This window comes from Tursiops truncatus, chromosome 8, assembly GCF_011762595.2.
Source record: "Tursiops truncatus isolate mTurTru1 chromosome 8, mTurTru1.mat.Y, whole genome shotgun sequence".
NCBI lineage: Eukaryota > Metazoa > Chordata > Mammalia > Artiodactyla > Delphinidae > Tursiops > Tursiops truncatus.
The window spans coordinates 96,805,894-96,827,009 of NC_047041.1; the positions used below are offsets into that span (position 1 = coordinate 96,805,894).

Genomic DNA, 21,116 nt, shown 5'->3' on the forward strand with positions numbered 1-21,116 from the left:
AGGAATATAAAGATTAAACAAACAAACTTTAAAGCTGCTGAATGATTATCTGGGAACATATCCAGTGAAAAAATGTTTGGAAAATTTTGGAATTTCTTCCCCTTAGCCTCAGCATTTTTCCATCTTTTCCTATCCAAGCCCCTGCACCATCTTTGTTTGAGCTGGGACGAGTGGATTTCAGGATGTACATCCTGGCAGAACAAGGACAGGGGAGGATCCCACCCATAATGAGAGGTTATAAGTCTCCATCAGGGGCCCCAATCCTAGGTCTTGTACCTTAACTAGAAATGAGTCCATCAGGCTTGGGAATTTATCAATCGAACAGAGGCTCTAGGCTCAACGGAACATGATCTCTGTCTACCAGGAAGCAGATGTGGGTGAAGGGTTGGTGAACTGATCATGACACACAGGGCAGGGTCTGAGGGCCCCATGGGTCTACAGTCTTGCATTAGGCACACTGAGTACCAGGGGGAGAAGCAGGGTGTGTAAAGCCTGGGTGGAAGTACCTGACTGCTGGGAGAACGTCTCTGTGTGGGGTGGGGTTAGGTTAATATACACCCTGAGGATTTATAACTTTCTTCTGACATGGGGTGTGGTGTGGAATGTTTGAGGTCCAAGTCTCTGGAAAGGGCCTAACAGACAACCAGCAGGCTGCTTTGTTTATGGGTCCAGGAGTGGGCATTGTTTTGGGTGGGGTAGGTGCCCCTTGAAATGGGTATCTTTTTCCCTAAGTTACAAATATCTACTTGGAGATTAGATTGCCTCACTGTGTTCCCAAGATCTTGGCCTCTGGAAGCCCCCTGGTGCTGGGAGAAGGGCAGGGGTGAACCTCACCCTCTGTAAGAAGACTCAGTCCTGCCATAGCCAGGATGGTAGCCTCTAGCCAATGTGGTTACTGAGCTCTTGAAAGGTGGCTGGTCCCAACTGAGATGTGTCGTAAGAGAAAGATACACTTCAGATGTTGAAGACTTACTATGAAAAAAAGAATGGAATATAGCTCATTACTAATTTTGAAATATTGACTACATGCTAAAGTGACTATGTTTTTAACATATTGGGTTAAGTAAAACTTTTTTTTTTTTCTTGCGGTACGCGGGCCTCTCACTGTTGTGGCCTGTCCCATTGCGGAGCACAGGCTCCAGACGCTCAGGCTCAGCGGCCATGGCTCACGGGTCCAGCCGCTCCGTGGCATGTGGGATCTTCCCGGACTGGGGCATGAACCCGTGTCCAATGCATTGGCAGGCGGACTCCCAACCACTGCGCCACCAGGGAAGCCCCGAGTAAAACATATTTTTGAAAGTAATTTCACCTGTTTCTTTTAATTAAAAAAATGTAACTAACTACTAGAAAATTTAAATTACATATGTGGCCCATATCTGTAGCTTACATTAGGCGTCTGTTGGACCACGCTGCCTCAGTCCATCAGGACTTTTGGTTACCATAGGATGGGGACTCCTGGGTCCCGTCCTGGTTCTTCCTTCCCTCTTTAAGCTCAGGGAACTTGATTACTTCTCCATGACCATTACTTACTCCTTTTCATCCACAATCCTGAAAGAAGCAGCCGTAAGCCCTTTGACGAGATAAGGGAATAATATTCAGGAATTGCTAGGAAGAGGCAGCCACGGGAGAGGAGATACGGCAGACTGAGACCCCAGCCCAACCTTCTGTAGAAGGAAGGGAAGGAGAGGCAGGAAGCCCTCTAAGGCTAGTGGTCTAAACCAGGCTCATTTCTTCCTACCCAGTGGGGACATTTGGAAACATCTGGAGACATCTTTCGTTGTCACATTGGGTGAGGTGGGGATGCTACTAGCATCTTAGGGTAGGACAACTGCCACAACAAAGAATGATCCAGCCCCAGGTGTTCATAGTGTCAAGGCTGAGAGACCCTGACCTGCCTAGGAAATGCCTTTGATATCCGTGGCCAAAGACAGGAAGGGAGGCTGTGGACGCTGACACAGTAGAGGGGCCTGCCCCACCCTCTCCCATTCCCTGACTCTTTCTTCATCACCGGTGACTCATGGCCCTTGCCCTGCACTGAATCTGCCTGAACTCATCCTGGTGGAGAGGGAAGAAGCTCTCCTCAAGTGTGACTCACATGCCCCAAGTCTCAGGTGGAGACCTCTCCCTGCAGGAGATAAGCCCTCTGGGGGAGAGGGCTAGAGAAGCGATTGGTGCAGAGGGTACGTGGTTAGTTGCCACTCTTGTTCCCTTACCTTGCCGGTCTTTTTTTTGTTTGTTTCCTGTTTCCAACTCCCTCTGCAACTGCCCTGAGCTTACAAGAAGCTCCTGGTCAGATCTGACTCTACAGAATTGTTGGGCAGATAGCTATCAGAGTTGTTGGGCTGAGAAGGAAGCTGATGGAAGCAGATAGGGTTTTCTCAGAGAGAATAAAAACTGTGAATTTGCCTCCGGATTTCTTGCAGAAGCCCAGGTCTCCAGGGTCTGCAGCTGGGAGCAGGCCTGCTGGTGTTGGGATAGGTCCATTCTGTAACTCTCCCACCAGCTTTCACGGAGCCTTAGTTCCAAACCCCAGCTCTGAAAGGCACACTCCCTGCCCTCAGGGAATTTACAGTCTAGCCGGGGATACAAAGCCTGCATACTTAAGATGATTTAAATGGCATTAAAGGGGACTCAGTGGTAACAGAAGCTTTAAAGGAGCAGAGAGTCAGGGTACAGAGTGATGACAGGGTTGCCCAGAACTATGGAAAGAACCTGTGCTCTGGACCCCACTGGCTTCAGCTATATCCTGATGCTAAAATTTCCCAGCTACGTGACCTTCTTCACGAAATGAAGGCACCAATAAAATCTAGGTATAAATGGGATTCTGCTTTCTGTCCCCATTCCCCACACACAGCTGGGTAGAGCCTGTCCCAAGGAGCAGTGCTGGGGGTTTCTAGATTGCTCTCTCTGTGGAACATGGCTTGCTGATTTGGAGTATCAGCTCCTTACAGAAAGATGCAGCCTTGTAATTTGTAGCAGCTGTATTGGGCTTAAGGTAGAGGCATCCTTTCCTCGTTGTTCTTGGGAGAAAGATTCCTGCCAGTTATTTGGCCTCATGTGTCCTTCCCACAGGAGCTATAATTTACTGAGCATCTATTATGTGTCAGATACTAGGTAGGTACTTTGCTGCATTCTCTTATTTAAGTCAAGCAATAAGCAATAATTGAATATCCTCTCTGTATTGAACACTGGGGCAGGGGCTGGGTGACTCAGACATAAGGTTAAAAAAAAAAAAAGACAAAATAGGGAATTCCCTGGCAGTCCAGTGGTTAGGACTCCACACTTTCACTGCCAAGGGCCCGTGTTCAATCCCTGGTCGGGGAACTAAGATCCCACAAGCCACAAGGTGTGGCGAAAAAAAAAAAAAGACAAAATTCTAATAGGGGAGAAAAACATGACATTTTCAGTGCTGTGTGTGACTGTGCTGGTGTGGAGGTAGGTCATGAGCCTTCACTTGGTCTCCTGGCTGCTGATGAGGTAAGCTGCTAACTGGGTGATTCCCTCCTGACTCAGGCACCTCACGTACACGCAGAGGCAGCTGGATGTCACAACCCCAACCCGAACCAGGCACCACATGTGTACCCAGAAGATCACCTCCAACTAAGCCAGATCTTATCTAATTAGAAACCCAGGTGTAGGGGCTTCCCTGGTGGAGCAGTGGTTAAGAATCCACCTGCCAATGCAGGGGACATGGGTTTGAGCCCTGGTCCGGGAAGATCCCACATGCTGCGGAGCAACTAAGCCCGTGCGCCACAACTACTGAGCCTGTGCTCTAGAGCCCGCGAGCTACAACTACTGAAGCCCACGCACCTAGAGCCCATCCTCTGCAACAAGAGAAGCCACTGCAATGAGAAGCCCGTGCATCGCAATGAAGGGCAGCCCCTGCTTGCCACAACTAGAGAAAGCTCGCGCGCAACCAAAAATAAAACAAACAAACAAGTAAATAAATAAAAAATAAAAACCCAGGTGTCAGCAACCATTCAGGAACACCCAGGGACTTTGCTTTCCTAACCTGGGAAAGGGACAGTTCATAGTCTCCTGGCTTTGGAAAATGACCTCTTTTCTCCTCCCACATTGTCAGATCTGAAGTTTTCCTAGTCTGTGCTAGATTGGGCTTCCTGCTTGAAAGTAAATCTTCCTTTTTTCTTTTTCCATTCAGCGCTCAATCTTTGGTTTCTGGTAGTTTAAACATTTTTCTTTAACAAAGGCAAACCAGAGCACAGAGGAAGGAATGATAAATTCTGTGTGTAGGAGTCAGAAAAGTTTGGAGAAGAGGTTTTGCATTTAGGCTGGGACTGGAATGATAATAAAAAGATCCGTCAGGCTGACAAAGCGATGAGGAAGCACATTCCAGGTGCTGGGAGGACACGAGCAAAGGAAGAGGTGTGCAAATGTATGACCTATTCAGGCCAGGCCAGGTCACTTGTTGGGGCTGCAGGGTAGGTGTTTGGTGGGAACTGTGAGGTGCTCCCTGGAAAGTTAGGGTGGCACAAGCTTGTAAGATAATACTAAAGAGTTGAGAATTTTCCCTGTGGCCAAGGGTTGCAAACTCAAATACCTACAAGGACCACTCAGACACCTTAAATGAATGAAAAAGGTATTCTTCTACATGCACACAATTTTTTTGGGGGGGAGGGTGTTAATCTTACACCTGTGGGGACATTCTTCACATCCAAAAAATAGATATTATCTTCCTTCATTCAAGGAGTATTGGCTGAGCTTCTTCCAGGCACCAGGCATCGTCCTAGGCACTGGCTACTTGTCTTGAAACATGTACATCTCTAAGCCTTTCTTTTCTTTTCTTACTTTTGCTAGAGATGTGAATATAATACATTTTCTCTACTATTATGAAAAAACTCAGGGCATGATAAAAAGGCAACAGACACCCCAAGAAGAGTGATGGGGAAGAATGGGGTGGGGAGAACTGGAGAATCCGTGTCCTGTTTAAAAGGGCATCTCTGGCTCAGCACAAGATGATTATAACTGTGCTGAGAATAAGACTGGTAGAATGTGCCAATTCAATTTTTCTTCCCAGAGAAAGTGGCAATAGGGATTGAAAAAATGTGATTGTATCAAAATTTTTTATGTTGGCTAAAATCTTTAAACTTACTATATGCTGCCCACACACAAACGGCTGGCAGGGCATGTTGGGGTCATGGGTGAACCATCAGTCCTCCGCCATCCTCTGCTCTAGGCAGCAGGCAGTGAGGGAATGAATACTGGATAGGCATCAAGAGTACTTCTTTTTTAAAAACAGGATCCCAAAAAAAAAAAAAAAAAAAAAAAAAAAAAAAAACAGGATCCCAAGATTGTCAAGGTGGCCATGTGCCCAGCTAATAACCATATTTCCCAGCCTCCCTTGCTTAGTCAAGTCATATGACTCCCCTGTGACTAAGTTCTGGCAAATAAGAGGCCAATGGTTGTGCTTGGCTGTTACTGAAAAGGCTACAAAAAGGGGATAGACAGCTGGTAATGTCCCCCATTCCTCCAGCTTTCTTCTTCAAAGAGTAAAGTGATGGCTAGAGCTTCAGCAGTCATATTAGGCTAAGGGGCAGCCTTGAATATAGAAGCCATATTAGTGCTTGACAAAATACAAAAGACTGTGTAACTTAGACAACAGATACTAATTTTTTCCAGAGTTATGGAGGCCAGAAGTCCAAGATCAAGGGGTTGGAAGATTTGGTTTCTTCAGAGGCCTCTCCCCTTGTTTTGAAGGTGACCACCTTCTTGCTGTGTCCTCACATGGTCTTTTCTCTGTGTGTGCACATCCCAGGTATCTATTTGTGTGTCCAAATTTCCTCTTCTTATAAAGACATCAGTCCGATTGTATTAAGGGCCCGGTCTCCAAATACAGTTATGTTCTGAGGTACCAGGGGTTAAGGTTTCAACATATCAATTTTTGGGTGGGGAGATAATTCGTCCCATAACAGAAATTAGGCATGAAAGATGCTGGGATTATTGAAGAGACAGTTTTACTTCTTCTTTTCCAATTTGTATTCCCTTTATTTCTTTTTCTTCTCTGACTGCAGTGGCTAGGACTTCCATGATCTAGCCCCTCCTTATGACATATGGAATTTAGGAATAACTGTGCCCATTGTCTGCTTGTAAGATGCACTTATCAGAAAAAGGCAATATAATGTATGGGTTGAAAACATGGTCTCTGGAGCCAGACTGCCTGGATTCAAATTCTGACTATGCTTCTTATTAGCTGTGTGACCTTGAGCCAGTTACTCAGCCTCTCTGTGCCTCAGATTCCTAAGGGACAATAATAGTATTTATTTCAACCTCTTGTTGTGAAGATTAAATGGATTGATAAGTGAAAGGTATTTAAAATAGTGCTGGCACATAATTCCTTCTATCCAAGTGTTAATATTATTCAGGTTTTATGTTGTCTCTACCATGGTATGGCTTAGGATAGAATGTTCCACTCTCTGTTAGGAAGGCAGCATGTCAAGGCATCCCCTCTTTAGAGCAGGCTTCACATCTTTATTCCTCAGGCTGTAGATCAGAGGGTTCAGCATGGGGATGATCACTGTGTAGAAGACAGACACGACCTCGTTCTGTTCCATGGAACTGTGAGAGCTTGCCTGAGCATACATGAAGGTGATGGTGCCGTAGAAGACGCAGATGACTGCGAGGTGAGAGGCACAGGTGGAGAGTGCTTTGCTCTAAGCCTTGAGGGAACGCATCCTGCAGATAGTCACCAGGCTGTAGGCATAAGAGACCAGGATAATGATGATGGTAAAGAGGATAATCAAGGCAGAAGATGAGAAGACAATGGCCTCAGCCTTGGCAACGTCTGCACAGGCAAGTTGGAGCACAAGGGGGATGTCACAGACATAGTGGTTAATGATATGGGGGCCACAGTAGAGCGGCTTGAAGATGTACCCAGTCAGTAAAGCTGAATTGGCAACAGAAGCCATATAGGTGACTGCCACCAGTTGGACACACAGATGTTGGGACATGCTGATTTTGTAGAGGAGAGGGTGGTAGATGGCAGCAAATCGGTCATATGCCATAATGGCCAGGAGCAGACACCCAGCAGTACCGTGGAGAGTCATGAGGGTCATCTGGACCAGGCAGCCTGCAAAGGAGGTGGACTGGCTTGAGGTGAGGAAGCTCTGCAGCAACCTGGGGGTGTTTAACGTGGAGAAGGAGGAGTCTATGAAGGAGAGGATACTCAGCAAGAAGTACATGGGCGTGTGGAGCTGCGGGTCTGCGTGGATCAGGGTGATCATGGCCAGGTTGTCTGTGAGGGTAACTGAGTAGATGAGCAGGAAGAGTGCAGAGGATGCCCTTGAGCCCTGCCTGCTCTGTGAGCCGCAGCAGGAGGAACCAGGTGACGCAGGTGCAGTTCTTTGCTGTAGTGCCCCTGTCACTGCAGAGACACCAAGTAAGACATGCTTGTACCCTAGAGGCAGACCCTGGATTCAGTGTCTGAAGCTCTTTTAATTCCCCAGAATGGGCAGTGCTAGAGGAACTGGGGAGGGGACACTGGCATGAACTGATCACCTACTCTGAGTCATGTGCTACCTCATTTCCTAAACAGCTATTGAAACTTCATAATACTTTCTCACTTAAATATTATGCCCATTTAAGTATTCACAATAGCCAAGACATGGAAACAACCTAAATGTCCATTGACAGAGGAATGGATAAAGAAGATGTGGTACATATATCCAATGGAATACCACTCAGACATGAAAATGAACGAAATAATGCCATTTGCAGCAACATGGATGGACTTAGAGATTATCACACTAAGTGAAGTAAATCAGACAGAGACAGACAGATAATATATGATATCACTTATATGTGGAATCTAAAATATGACAAATCAACTTATCTATGAAACAGAACAAACTTATGGTTGCCAAGAGGGACAGGGCAAGGGGAGGGATGGATTGGGAGTTTGGGATTAGCAGATGCAAACTATGAATAATCAACAAGTTCCTACTGTATAGCACAGGGAACTATATTCAATATCCCGTGATAAACTATAATGGAAAAGAGTATGAAAAAGAATGTATATATACATATAACTGAATCAGTTTGCTATATAGCAGAAATTAATGCAACATTGTAAATCAACTATACTTCAATAAAATAAATTGTAAAAATGTATAGAACATAAAAAATTATGTCCATTTATATTTAGTGAGAGTATCAATTTGTCCAAGGTAAAAGAGCTAGTACATAAAGAACGTGGGATTAGAACTCAGTCCAAGTAACAATCATATGTCTATTATATAGTTATAATAATTTTCTCTTCCCCAAATTTCCTGTTCCATGGAGAACTGGCATCACTAGTGAGTGTTGGAGGCCGGTATGTTGGTCCAGAGAGGGAATACATGGAAGTGTTAATTTGTTATTTATTTGGGGGCAAAGGCTCCAACAGTACTAGTCCCCAAGGCCAGGGACATTGAAATCAAGCCTAATGTCATCATTAATATAAGGTGACTCAGTAGAGCAGTGATTTCTCCCAGTGTTGTAGGTTGAATTGTATCTTTCAGGAAGATTTGTTGAAGTCCTAACCCCTGGTACCTGTGAATGTTACCTTATTTGTAAATAGGGTCTTTGCAGAAGTAATCAAGTTGAATCATATTTGATTAGGGTGAGCCCTCAATCCACTATGACTGGTGTTCTTATAAGAAAAGAAAATGGAGATACAGGAGATGATACGGGAGAATGCCATGTGAAGACATGGATACAGAGGCAAGATGGCCATGTGAAGACAGAAGCAGAGGTTGGAGTGATGCTGCAAGCCAAGGATGTCTGGGGCTTCTGGGAGCCAGAGAGACAAGGAAACATCCAGCCCTTGAAGCTTCTGAGGGAGCACATCTCTGCCAACACCTTCATTTTGAACTTGCAGCCTCCAGAACTACGAGGGAGTGTATTTTTCTTGTTTTAAGTCACATAATTTGTGGTACTTTGTTACAGCAGCCCTAGGACACTAATACACCCAGCTGGGGACACTCCTGGCTATTGGTACAGGCCTCCTGAGCAGTTGTCAGGAGACTGGGCTTTCTTTTTTTTTTTTTGGCCATGCCACATGGCATGTGAGATCTTATTTCCCTGACCAGGGAGCAGTGGAAGTGCAGAGTCTTAACCACTGGACCGCCAGGGAAATCCCTGAGGCTGGGCTTTCAGATCTCTCTCTATTGACAGAGCTAATAATCCAAGGGGAGAAAATTAAATGCAATAAATTAAAACAAAGTCATTTATTAGTTACCACTAACTAAGAAAAATATTTGTATGGGAGAATAGGCAGCTACATTAAATATGAAAACTCCAGTTCAACAAAACCATGACCAAAGAACCAAAGTCTTGTGTTTTAGCTATAAATAACAAGGCAGTAGGACATGCCAGATTTGTGGTATTGGGGTCCAGTGCAGGGCATGGTTCTGAACTGGAGGTGAACTCTTTCACCAGAGAGCACAGGTCAGAGTGTTCACACACCTAACCTCCCCAGAGGAGCCCGCATGTTTATGTAAGTTTTCTCAGCTGTTGTCATGCTCCCAAGAATTTGCCTCTAAGCATCCTCGCTTTTTAGGTTTTCAGATAACCAAGGCTGCTGTTCGGAGGGGAAGCCCTTGTATGGGATACTGGCCAGGGCCTTCTGTCGTTGGTTGGACATCATTGGTTGGACATCAGTTCTGATTGGTTGAGTGTAGGTTCTGATTGTTGGAGCATCTGTTCTGATTGGTGCCCATGGCGTTCTGGTTGTTAAATGTTTGGAATTCTGTATCATCTGGATGAGGCTGGGAACAAAGGAGGAATAAGGTAGGGCCTCTTCAGAGTATCTCAGGATAGCTAGAAATAAGTGGCGTCTGATCAAAGCTGGTAATAGGGCTTTGTGCTATCAGTATCTATTGGCAACTCAGCCTCTTGAAATATAAAAAAGTATGTACAGATTTTACCTATGGAGAGCACCAGTGGGGTTGCTTCCTCTCTGCTCATGGTGTTTCCTTTCTTAAAGAGGGATATCCATTGTGTAATACACCTGACCCCCTCTTCTCCTGGAGGAGGGATGCCTTTTGTGATCAATGGGTTTGGGATAAGGCACTCTGGAGCTATCCCAGGTAGCTCTGCTTTGCTCATTGGAAGCACAGGTTCTGCTCTGCTCTATTTCTCCGTAATGTAGACCTTAAAACTAGGTCATTGTCTGTCTAATTTTTAAGAAGACCACTTACAAGGATGAGTCATGTTCTGCAGTACCAAGTTACATCAGTGATGCAGGTGGTATTTTGCTCTCTGTCTGCGTTTCTTCTACCTCATCTCTCTTAATTGGTTCAGAATTAGCATAGAGAGGAGAGATGTTAGTTATTGTGGTCCTTAAAGACCTCAGCACAGAGAAAACCAGAAGGAAGCTGGCAGGGGTGCTTTGCTTGGCCTGTCTCTTCAATAATTCCATGACCTTGGCTCACTCATCTCTAGCACACTGATAGAGTTAAGGGGTGAGTTGGCTGAAACAATGGGTGTGATTGAACCCTGGAGGAGCTGGATTCACAGTAATAAATTCCTGGATGAGAAAGCAGAAGGACAGCCCCCTCCAGTTCCTCTGCTAAGATGTTGATGAGGGGCTGCCATGGCAATGAGAGTACATGAATGAGAATGAAGTGTCCTGACAAGAAAGAAAAGAGAAGACTTATCAAGGTCAGAAGAGGGGCGGCTCATGAAGGTGGAGGTCATCTCAAGATGAGAAAGTCCCTGAGAGTTTCTGAAGATCTCCTGTTCCCATGGATACCTTACAGAGCCAAGGATGGGTTCTGCTTCTCTCTCTGACACCTCTGCTCTTGCCTTGGGCACAGGAACTTGCCACTTTTGGCTATAACTTTAATTCCTTGATATTTGTGTGTAAAGTACAGTGATCAGTAGTTTGGAGTCTCAACTAATTTCATAAATTTTTTTTTTTTAAATTTTGGCCATGCTGCACGGCTTGTGGGATCTTAGTTCCCTGACCAGGGATTGAACCCGTGCCCTCAGCAGTGAAAGCGAGGAGTCCTAACCACTGGACCACCAGGGAATTCCCAATAAATACATTTCTTTTGATAGAAAGAGCTTTAGTGAATGGGTGAAGAAACTGGAGTTTTCAGACCCCCAGGGTTAGTCCAGGTACTATTTATTCCTTGCTTTTAAAAATAAACATTTGGGCTTTCCTGGTGGTGCAGTGGTTGAGAGTCCGCCTGCCGATGTGGGGGACACGGGTTCGTGCCCCGGTCCACATTTCACGGAGCGGCTGGACCCGTGACCCGTGGCCGCTGAGCCTGCACGTCTGGAGCCTGTGCTTCGCAACGGGAGAGGCCACAACAGAGAGAGGTCCGCGTACCGCAAAAAAAAAAAAAGAGAGGATAGAATGTGAGCAGTAAAAGCCAAGAGGCCCCTGGGACTTCCCTGGTGGTCCGGTGGTAAAGAATCTGCTTTCCAATGCAGGGGACGCTGGTTCCATCTCTGGTCAGGGAACTAAGATCCCACATGCCGCAGGGCAACTAAGCCGGCGCACCACACCTACTGAGCCTGCGTGCCTCAACTAGAGAGCCTGCGTGCTGCAAACTACAGAGCCCACGTGCTCTGGAACCCTTGCGCCACAACTAGAGAGAAGCCTGCCCGCCACAAGGAAAGATTCCCGCATGCCTTAACGTAGATCCTGCGTGCCGCAATTAAGACATGATGCAGCCAAATATTAAAAAAAATAAAATAAAAAGCCAAGAGGTCCCTGGGTACAACCCTAAGGAAATTAATTTCAACCTTCCTGTGCACTGCTTCTGAGCTCCAATTTTTTCCCAGTCACCTCGGTGAAGGGACTGATCAGATTTGAATGGTGTGAGCATGGTTCATGAGAAAGGGAGGATAAAGGAATCTAAGCCCTTACTGGTATTAGGATTCCACCTCTCAGCCCGCTTACCTGTGGTTGAGCAGAGACCATCCATCGATGAGCCTTGTTTTTGCAGACCTCTTGGGGTGTTCCTCTCCCCTTTTCATTAATTGCCCCTGACCAGCTTTCTCAAGAGAACTTCTCAACCAGTTGTAACAAAGCTGGGAAGACTCCCGTCTTAAGTTTCGTCTAGTTTTTTTCATCATGACCCCTAGAGTTAAGAACTGTGCCAGTGGGAATTCGTGACTGGTCCTCCCAGGAGCAGTCCTAGAACTGCAGGTTTTCTCCAAGGTATGCTGGAGAGGTCTTGGGGAGGGTTGTCTGGGAACCCGTGAGGAGCAGGAATTCTCCATTAAATGCCAGGACAGATGCTCTTCATTTACAGTGTCCATCTCTGGTGGGCCTGTCTTCAGGTTACTGAGACTCAAAAGGCCGAGATGTGCACAGGGGCATGAGTCCACATAATCCCCAGGTCTCACAAGAAGTGAGTGAAAGTGATAATGACATCAACGTATGTGCCCTCTTGGATGGTCTAGACGTGGCTTCCCCAATTGTTATTTCCTTTGATCCTCAGAATGTCCCTGGGAAACAAGCATGTATATTTGCTGTAAATATACAATAATGGGATTATATCATATTTGCTTTATTCACTTAACAGTATTGAAACTACATCTCTCCACCTAAAAAAAAAACAACATAATTCTTCCCACCTACAAAATAGCTCTATTGTCTTTGTAAAAATAACACATGCTAGTTGTAAAAAATTTAAACAACACAGAAAAGAACCAAGAAGAGAGCAGAACAACATCTAAAATCCTGCCACCACAGAAAATGGACATTGGTGAGTGTTCGTGTTATAAATTTCTCAATGCGATCATGACCATGATTTTCCATAAACAGAATCAAACAGAGTTATACTACGTAAGATAGTCTGTCATTTACTTTCTCACTCATGCCATGGGCATTTCCCTATATCAGTCAATAAGTAATAGTCTACATAATTGTACTTAATCACTGCATGTTTTTTATTGTGTATGTGTGGCATCATTTGCTTGTCCCCCTGGGTTGACAATAAGGTATTTCCAACTTTTCACTGTTATAAATAACTTTGACAGACACCCTCAGGTATGGGCGCTGGAGGGCCAAGTCCACTGAGAACGGTATAGAAAGACTGCTTTTCCCAGGCCAGGAAGGAAGACACTGGCTCACTCCTTGGGGACTCTGGCACCTCGGGTTTCCACAATCCCAGGGGAAATCACCTCATAAAGCAAGAGGCCTTGTTAAGCAAATGACTTGTTTGGGTAAAAGAAATTCAGTCCCTAGACTACAGATCTGGGAGAGAGTCACAGCAGGTGAGCGACTGGATTGCCCAAGTTTCCTGCAGATAAGAGGGGGTTTATTCACTTGGGAAGACCTGCTGAATCTCGCAGTGAAACAGTGCTGAGTCCTCTGACCTTTGCACTGCATCCCAACCTGCACGAGGTGTCTGATGCATCTGTCCCGCAAATGCCCCCTTCATGCTGCCAGCCCTCTACTCATGAATGCAGTGTTCCTTCATGTGCTACATTTTATTCTGATGCCTAAGAGTCAGTGCTCCTCCCTGGAGCTCTCGGATAAGAATTCTTACCCATTCTCTTTCCTCACTTAAATTAAGCTTGGCCGCATCACTAGGTGTGGCCCCGTGCGTGTGAATGGACGTGATTTGTGCCCTCTCTGAGCATACATGCCTCAGGAGCCACCCCATGGTCTCCCATATCCCCTCTCTTCCCTCTGCTATGACACCAGCCATGTCCAGGTTATAGGGGCTTCTCTTACATGAGCCTGAATCTTGGAATGAAAAGGAGCAGACGCACGACGGACTCATGATAGACGTGAACACGAGTGAGAAATACACTTTCTGCTGCTGTGAGCCAATGAGATGTGGGTATTGTCTGTTAATGCAGCAGCCTGAGCTGCCTGATAGCTTCTTCCAGGGCAAACTTCTTCTCTTGGTTGTAACCCCAGTTCTATCTCATCTCTCCTAATTCAGATGGTCCATGCTTCTCGGTCCAGGCTCCTTCCTGTTTCCTCTGAGAAGTCCTTTCTTCACACTTACTGAGCTAGCATCTAGCTAACTGACCTAAGGCAATTTTCTAAAACTGTTTTGACTTTTAGTTAAAAACGTTTTTTATTGAGATATATTGACATACAACATTCTATTAGTTTTAGGGGTACAACATAATGATTTAATATTTGTATATACTGAGAAATGGTCACAAGAAGTCTAGTTAACATCTGTCACCATACGTAGTTACAATTTTTTTCTTGTGATGAGAATGTTTAAGATCTACTCTCTTAGCAACTTTCAAATATGCAAGACAGTATCCTTAACTGTAGTCACCATGCTGTGCATTACGTCCCCATGACTCATGTATGACAATTCATTTTTTTAACATGAGGAGGTTCTAGTTGTTAGTAGCAGGTTCTATACAACCCCATTCTTTCAAGCCTGATTGACAAGTGATATGAGCACTTCTTCAGCTGAAACTAGTTCTCTATTAACTATCTCTGCTCACTTTGTGGGGTGAGATGGGAGAAACACACAGCATTAGAGCCTAGGCTTAATGTCACTGGTGGGAGGAAGTGAGGTGATGAAGTTCAGTTTCCATGGGAACAGAATAGAGTCTCATGGTAGCTTAAAAAAAAATGAATTTGAGCTTGGAGATCATCTCTATCCACATAGTTTATCTATTGGGACTGAGAGCTGAGACTTCCTATTTGGCAACATGACTTACCTGATTGTTCCCAGAAATTCAGGCCTAGGAAGATGTGATTGTAAACCAATAAATAACTTCACTGTTTGCTTCATGAAGTTCCTGCAGGCCAATTTATCTGAACAAATAGTTTGCTTCTCTAGGCAAACATCTCTCCTATTAAGACAATAGATCACTCACTTGGGTAAAGAATTTTCTCAACAAACAGTTTACTTACCAAGATTTGCTTTCAGGCCCTTCCCCCTTCTGTCAATCCTAAACTATAACGTCACAGACTTTGTCCAGCGTCCTGATCTGCTCCTTGAGGTGGAAGATCCACCTCAAACCCCTTGAATCCAGACCCCCCAAATCTATAAATATTTTCCATTGATTTCCTCCTATTGAGAACTACTAAGATTCTGTATTCTCTCTTATTATAGTAAGTCTAATAAACTTAGCTTTGGTCGAGAAACAGGTTTTCTGGTGGTGTTTCAAAGAGTTACCAATTGACAATCCATTCTTTACCCAGGGTGACTTGGGAACATTTTGCTTCCTGTTTTTGGGGGAGCCATTTTGTTTTCTGTTTTGGCCACCTGATAATTGAGAAGAAAAGCAGAGTTACATTACCTGTAAGGCAGGTTACCCCATCAGTATATGTTTTATCAATACGAAGGTTCGTTGGTACTGCCAAGTGGGTTCAGATTTCATGTGGATATCAGGACTGGAAGTGACCTTCCTTAGATCATATTTTCTAAATACTTCCTTTTGCACAAGGAAAAATTGAGGTCCTGGTTCAGTAGACCCTTCTCTGATTTGGGGGAGAGATGCTACTTTAAGCAACGTCACTCCTTCTCCAAGCTCCCCATTTATGATTCAATCAGTGAATCACTGCTTGTCCACTCTTGAAACCAGCGTGGACTTGCCTTGGAAGAAAAAGTGGCTTCATTATTTGTTGTGACTCACGAAGAAACTCTACACTAGCATTAAGATGGAACTCAGGAAGGGGATGACGGAGAGGTAACTGGCTTAGGAAATTGGGGCTTTCTTTTGTGGCAAAAGGAGTGGGGCCAGAGCAGTGGCACCAAGGGCCCTTTCATTTCCTAATTTTTCCTGCCCCTTCTGTCCCATTTCTTTTTTCCTCTTCCAAGTGGCTCTTCAGGTGCTCTGTAGGAACTGAAAACTCCTGGTAGGAGTCAAGACTCTATGGGATTAATAGAAAAGCTGGGCCTTGGTGGGAAATAGGGAGAAGTTCTCTGGATTTTTTGGAAGCAGTAGAAATGTAAGCTTGTATAATTTTCTGCAAAAACCCAAGGGGTTTTAGACATTCGAGTAGAGCGTAGGCTTTGGAATCAGCTGGACCTGGATCTGCCATTGAACTATATTTGACCCTAGGTTTCTTGGACTCTCAGTTTTCTCATCTGTGAAATAGGCATAATCTACTCATAGAATTGTTATGAGGGTTAAATGAAATAGTGTGTATGTGGTGCCTCCCAGAATTCTTGGCACATAATATATGTTCAATAAATATTAGCTATGAATGATCGTTATTGGGCAAATGCCTCCTTCAGGGAGCAGACTGTTTCATAAAGTCCCGAGCCTTATAGAATAACGACAACTGGTATTCTTTTTATCTTCTGCTGTCTAAAAGCCGAAAATCCAAAGAGGAAGAGGTGAAATATATATAAATACATATGCCTTAATTAATATGCCCTGATTAACTACCCAGCACTGTGCTAGGCTCAGTGGGGGATGAAATGAAATACGAGCTTTGGTTCCTGCTTCAGAGAGCCTGCAGTTCAGTTGGGGAAGCGAGATACACAGCCAGATAGCAACGGTGAGCAGAGTTTGTAGGAATGTAACTCTGTGGGAATAATTCAGCACCGTCCCAGTGACAAATGTGCTTGTGTTTGTACGCTGTCCTGGGAGTGGAGAGCTCATGAATAAAGGAGGCTGGTGAGGAAACAGGTGCTGGGACAGCGTACGCTTCACTGCAGCCTCTGAAGTGCTGTCTTTGGCCACTGTCTCTTATCAGGGGCAATAAAGCTGTGGAGGAGAGGTCAAGGTCAGGTGCCAGAATAGGAGAGGATGGGTCTTTAAAAGAAGCTTAACTCCAAACATATTTTGTACGTAAGCAGGAGTCTGGAGGGATCTGAAATACCCCTTTCTGAGTCTGGCTCCTCACACGTTAGGTTTGACTTCCAATGGCCTTAAGGACAAGGAATCTGATATTTGTCTTGCCCCCAAGGGTACCACCTATTGGTCTAACTTTGTGTCTGACCCTGATTTCACTCATGATGCTGCCTTTCTTATCTTGACCTGGGTTTTGAACTCTTATCGTTCTTCTCCTGGTATTTGGCCTTTGACTCGTCCTTGGTGTAGAGTTACCGTGCTCTGCAGGATCTGAGTACTTGTCTCGGCTCTGTCCTGCTACAGGACCTCAGGGTTTAGCCCATTGTCTTGAGACTCCAAGAGCTGGCTGAGCCTATATGAACACGATGGTGCCATTGAAGAGGGAGATGACAGTAAGATGAAAGTCACGGATGGAGGGAGCTTTGCTTTGGGCTTTCAGGGGATGCATCCTTCTGGTCATGACTAGGATGACAGTGACAATGGAGAGGGTAAGCAGAACAATGGAAGGGGATGGCCTCAGCCTTGGCAAGGTCAGCACAGGTAAGTTGGAGGTTAGGCAGAGAGGCAGAGGTCGCAGAAGTACTGATGAACGGTGCTGGAGCCACGGGAGAGCAAGATGAAGATGCTATTTTGCATGACCACATCACTGATACCAGCAGCCAATGCCCTTTTAATGCCCAGAATAAATAATCCTAGAAGAAGTGGGGAAGCTGGTATCAGGTGATCATCTACTCTAAACCATGCTATATGCTAAGCCTTTGCCATATAAGTATTTAATCTTTACACAACGTTCTTGTTTACAAATTAAGCTAGATTGTACATGGCAAAACCAGACTCAGACACCAGTCCTGTCTGATTCCATGACCCACGTAGCTTCTGTTTCACCTTATGCTCTCATGAATCTACAATCTTCTGTCTCAGGATTTCTGGTTCATAGGGAAAGAGAAAGAAGGAAATTTGGGAGAGTGATTGGGTGGCTAAGGAGGTAGATTCATTACCCAGTAGGTCTGGGTTGTATTTAGGAACATGGGATTTCTCAGTGACGGCTAAGCCTGGGGAAGAGGACATGAGGGGCGAGCACGGCAAGTGAGTTGGCGTTAACCATGGGTTATGGTGATCACACTGAGGGAAAACTCTGGCTTCCCCCAGCAGCTCCACTGTGGAGACTCAGTGCTGGGGCTGCCAGGGCAGCGACCCACATTTGGGCTGAATGTCTGAGCCCAAGTCTTGTGACTGTGGAAGTCAGAAGGGGGAGAGGCATGAAGGCAGCGATGTCAGATAGGAACCGCTAAGAAATTTTAAACATCCCATCCTGCCCGTAAGTCCTCACCTCTGTCTCTGGTCTTCCTTCTTGCTTTGGTCTTCTAGGGCACAGTTTGAGAGCCTGCCTGTTTTGCTCACGTCACTTGTTTACTGACAACTTTGTAAATTGAGTGATTGGGTCACTTTTATAAAGAATTGCAGCTTTGAGCTTCAAAGAGCATGTGAGTAGAACAGCAAACTGTCTGTTGGATGCAACAGTAACACCCAAGGGAAGCTTCACTGTTCAGACCCTGAGGTCCTGCTTCAGACACAGACACGGTGTTTCCTGGGCATAGAGTTTTCTGGGTGATAATGACTCTGGAGGGCTGGCCTTGAAACTTCAGTCTCTCAAGTTAGCAAACATCCTACTTTATGAGCATCTTAGAGTAGAAGAATGGGGTCTGAGATTGACTGGTACCCCTCCATGGAACAAATTCATCTTTACAGAGCTTATCCACACACTGCCTATGAGCCAGGCTTGCTTCCCATCTAGCTCAGCTTCTTGGGACTGGCCAGTTTCTCTGAGGTCTCGGAGAGGGTAAGGATGAAACGGGGTCTGTGACACTGGTGGGGGGTGTGGACAGCATTCAGGATCCTGTGGAGAAGGCAGGGTGGCCACACCCTAGCGGGATCCATGAATCTTCTGAAGGATATCTGTCCATCTCCCTCTCCTTTAGATACTAGTTTCCTCTGGCCAGCTCCAGTTGGAGGTGCCCTTAGACTGTCTTGGATTCTTCCTCCAAGGGAAGGCCCCTGTCTTATCTAATTTTGGCTCCTTCCATCCTGCCCCAAGTTGTCCCTGGAAGTGATGTCTGGAGAGACATTACGCTTGGTGAGTGAAGTTATCAGCCGCTGGAGAGCTTGAGTTTTCCACCGAAGATCACAGTGCCAGGGCCGACTCCCCACTTCATTACAATGTCCCTCCCCCAAAGACTTTTAGGGTTAGTTTAAATGAGTTTGAGACCCTTGAGAACAAGATGAACATCCAGGAGATTCAAAGTGATTTATCCCCCCTTTCCATCTGTAAACAGGAGATTTTAGGGATCATCTCTATTCTACATAGGACAGACCTGAGGCCCAGCAAGGCTGACCAATTTTTCTCAGGTGCTGGAGCCAGTCATTGGTAACAGTAAACACTCATTCAACACTGACTGTTTGCTTGGACTGTGATCCATTGTAGCCCAGTGCTTTGGCTGCCTCTCTGGGACCACAGACCAGTCTTCCTTTTAGCACCTGTGGCTTGATCTGCCCCTACCTTTGGCTTCACTTCCACCCAATGGAAAGTTCTAGATGTTCAGGTACTGGCTGGGCTCTGGGTGCTCTAAAGATGTGTAAATAAAAATTTAATTCAAATGCTCTTGAGAGAGGTAACACTTTGACTTAATTTCGAACCAACATTCCAATGACTCCTATTGGGTTCTATGCCAGATGGTTTTAGGTGAAGGGAGAGGGGAGGAGAGGGCTGGGTTCCATTTGGAGAGGGCAGTATGTGGGGGGCTGAAGGAATTGGATGCCTGGTCTCTCTGGGGAAACTTTGCCATGTCACCAGCTGCTCCTGCGCTCACACCTCTGCCTTGTCTTCCCTCCATTCCTCTTAGGCTACTCACCTATCAATTTTGGGGGAACCTGTTCACTTCTTAGTCTGTGACTAGGTTGCCTAGGGCTGTTGGCAACATGTGCTCAGGAACTGGTGAAGTTAGGAAGCAGAGTCTGAGCTTACCAGGGCAGTGAAGGAGGGGTTGGCTCCTCCCCTTCTCCGTTTCCTGGTCCTCTGCATCTCCTTGGCCCTAAGGGAAATTATTATTTAAAGAAAACTTTCTAATTAAGCAAATGGCTTATTTTCATGAAAAGACTGCAGTTCCTAACTTCCTGAGTCTGAGATGGAGTATTGCGGAGGTGGTAGGGGACCGGCTGGAGCCTGCTCTAGCCTTAGCATGTGTGACGGTTAATTTTATGTGCCAACTTGGCCGGACAAAAGGATGCACAGATAGTTGGAGAACACTTCCCAGTGTGTCTGTGAGGGGTTTCCAGAAGAGATTAGCATTTGAATTGGAAGGCTGAGTAAAGAAGATGGTCCTCACCAATGCGGGTGGGCATCCTCCAGTCGGTAGAGCGCCTGAATAAAACAAGAAGGCCGAGGAAGGGTGACTTTGCTGTTTTTATTTGAACTGTGGGACCTCCATCTTCTCCTGCCCTCAGATATTGCTGATCTTGGTTCCCGAGGCTTCAGAATCTCACCACAACTTACGTCGATAGCCCCCTGGTTTTTAGGCTTTTGTTCAGACTGAATTCCAGCACTGTCTTTCCTAGTCCTCCAGCTTGCAGACGGCAGATTGCGGATCTCAGCCTCCATAACTGCGCCAGCCAATTCCTATAATAAATCTCCTCTTATATCTATCTATCCATATATATCCCGTTGGTTCTGCTTCTCTGGAGAAGCCTAGTACAGTATGTTAAGAAAAATGACCTCAAACCTGTACATAAAGCCGGGAGGTGATTCCAATATCGTCACTAAGCATTGATCAACGGGTTCACCCATGGATTAATTAGTTTTCTAGGAAGAAGTTTCACCTTGGCATCTGTGAAGTTACAGGTGAATGATTTATCTGCTGGAGATGTAACTGCTTCTTTGTCTTCTTCACAGGCCTCAAGCCCAGCTGTATTGCCCTTAACCCAACCTGCCTATGCTCCCCTTTTTTCTTCCCCATCAGGATCTAAGATGGTCAGGTTTTGTTTTTCCCTCTTCCCCATTTATATCATCCACATTCTTTTTTTTTTTGTGGTACGTGGGCCTCTCATTGTTGTAGCCTCTCCCGTTGTGGAGCACAGGCTCCGTGCGCGCAGGCTCAGCGGCTCCGCGGCATGTGGGACCCTCCCGGACCGGGGCACGAACCCGTGTCCCCTGCATCGGCAGGCGGACTCTCAACCACTGCACCACCAGGGAAGCCGCATCCACATTCTTAATCCCATGCTTTTTCGCCCTCCCTGGCTGATTCATAAACTGAAGTAATTCAGTGGATTAGGGAACTCAGAGTTAGAGGTAACCAGGCAAAGCATAAAACACATTTGCAACCCAT

At 45.6% G+C, this 21,116-nt stretch overlaps 1 protein-coding gene across 1 annotated transcript; it reads right to left on the reverse strand.

The window, feature by feature from the left end:
• Positions 1 to 6,434: 6,434 nt before the first annotated feature.
• Positions 6,435 to 20,392, reverse strand: LOC101329038 (olfactory receptor 5J3-like). The gene is given in 4 exon segments (XM_019947792.2): positions 6,435 to 7,287; positions 7,289 to 7,378; positions 20,121 to 20,155; positions 20,288 to 20,392. Coding segments are annotated over 4 exon segments (1,083 nt in total).
• Positions 20,393 to 21,116: the final 724 nt, after the last annotated feature.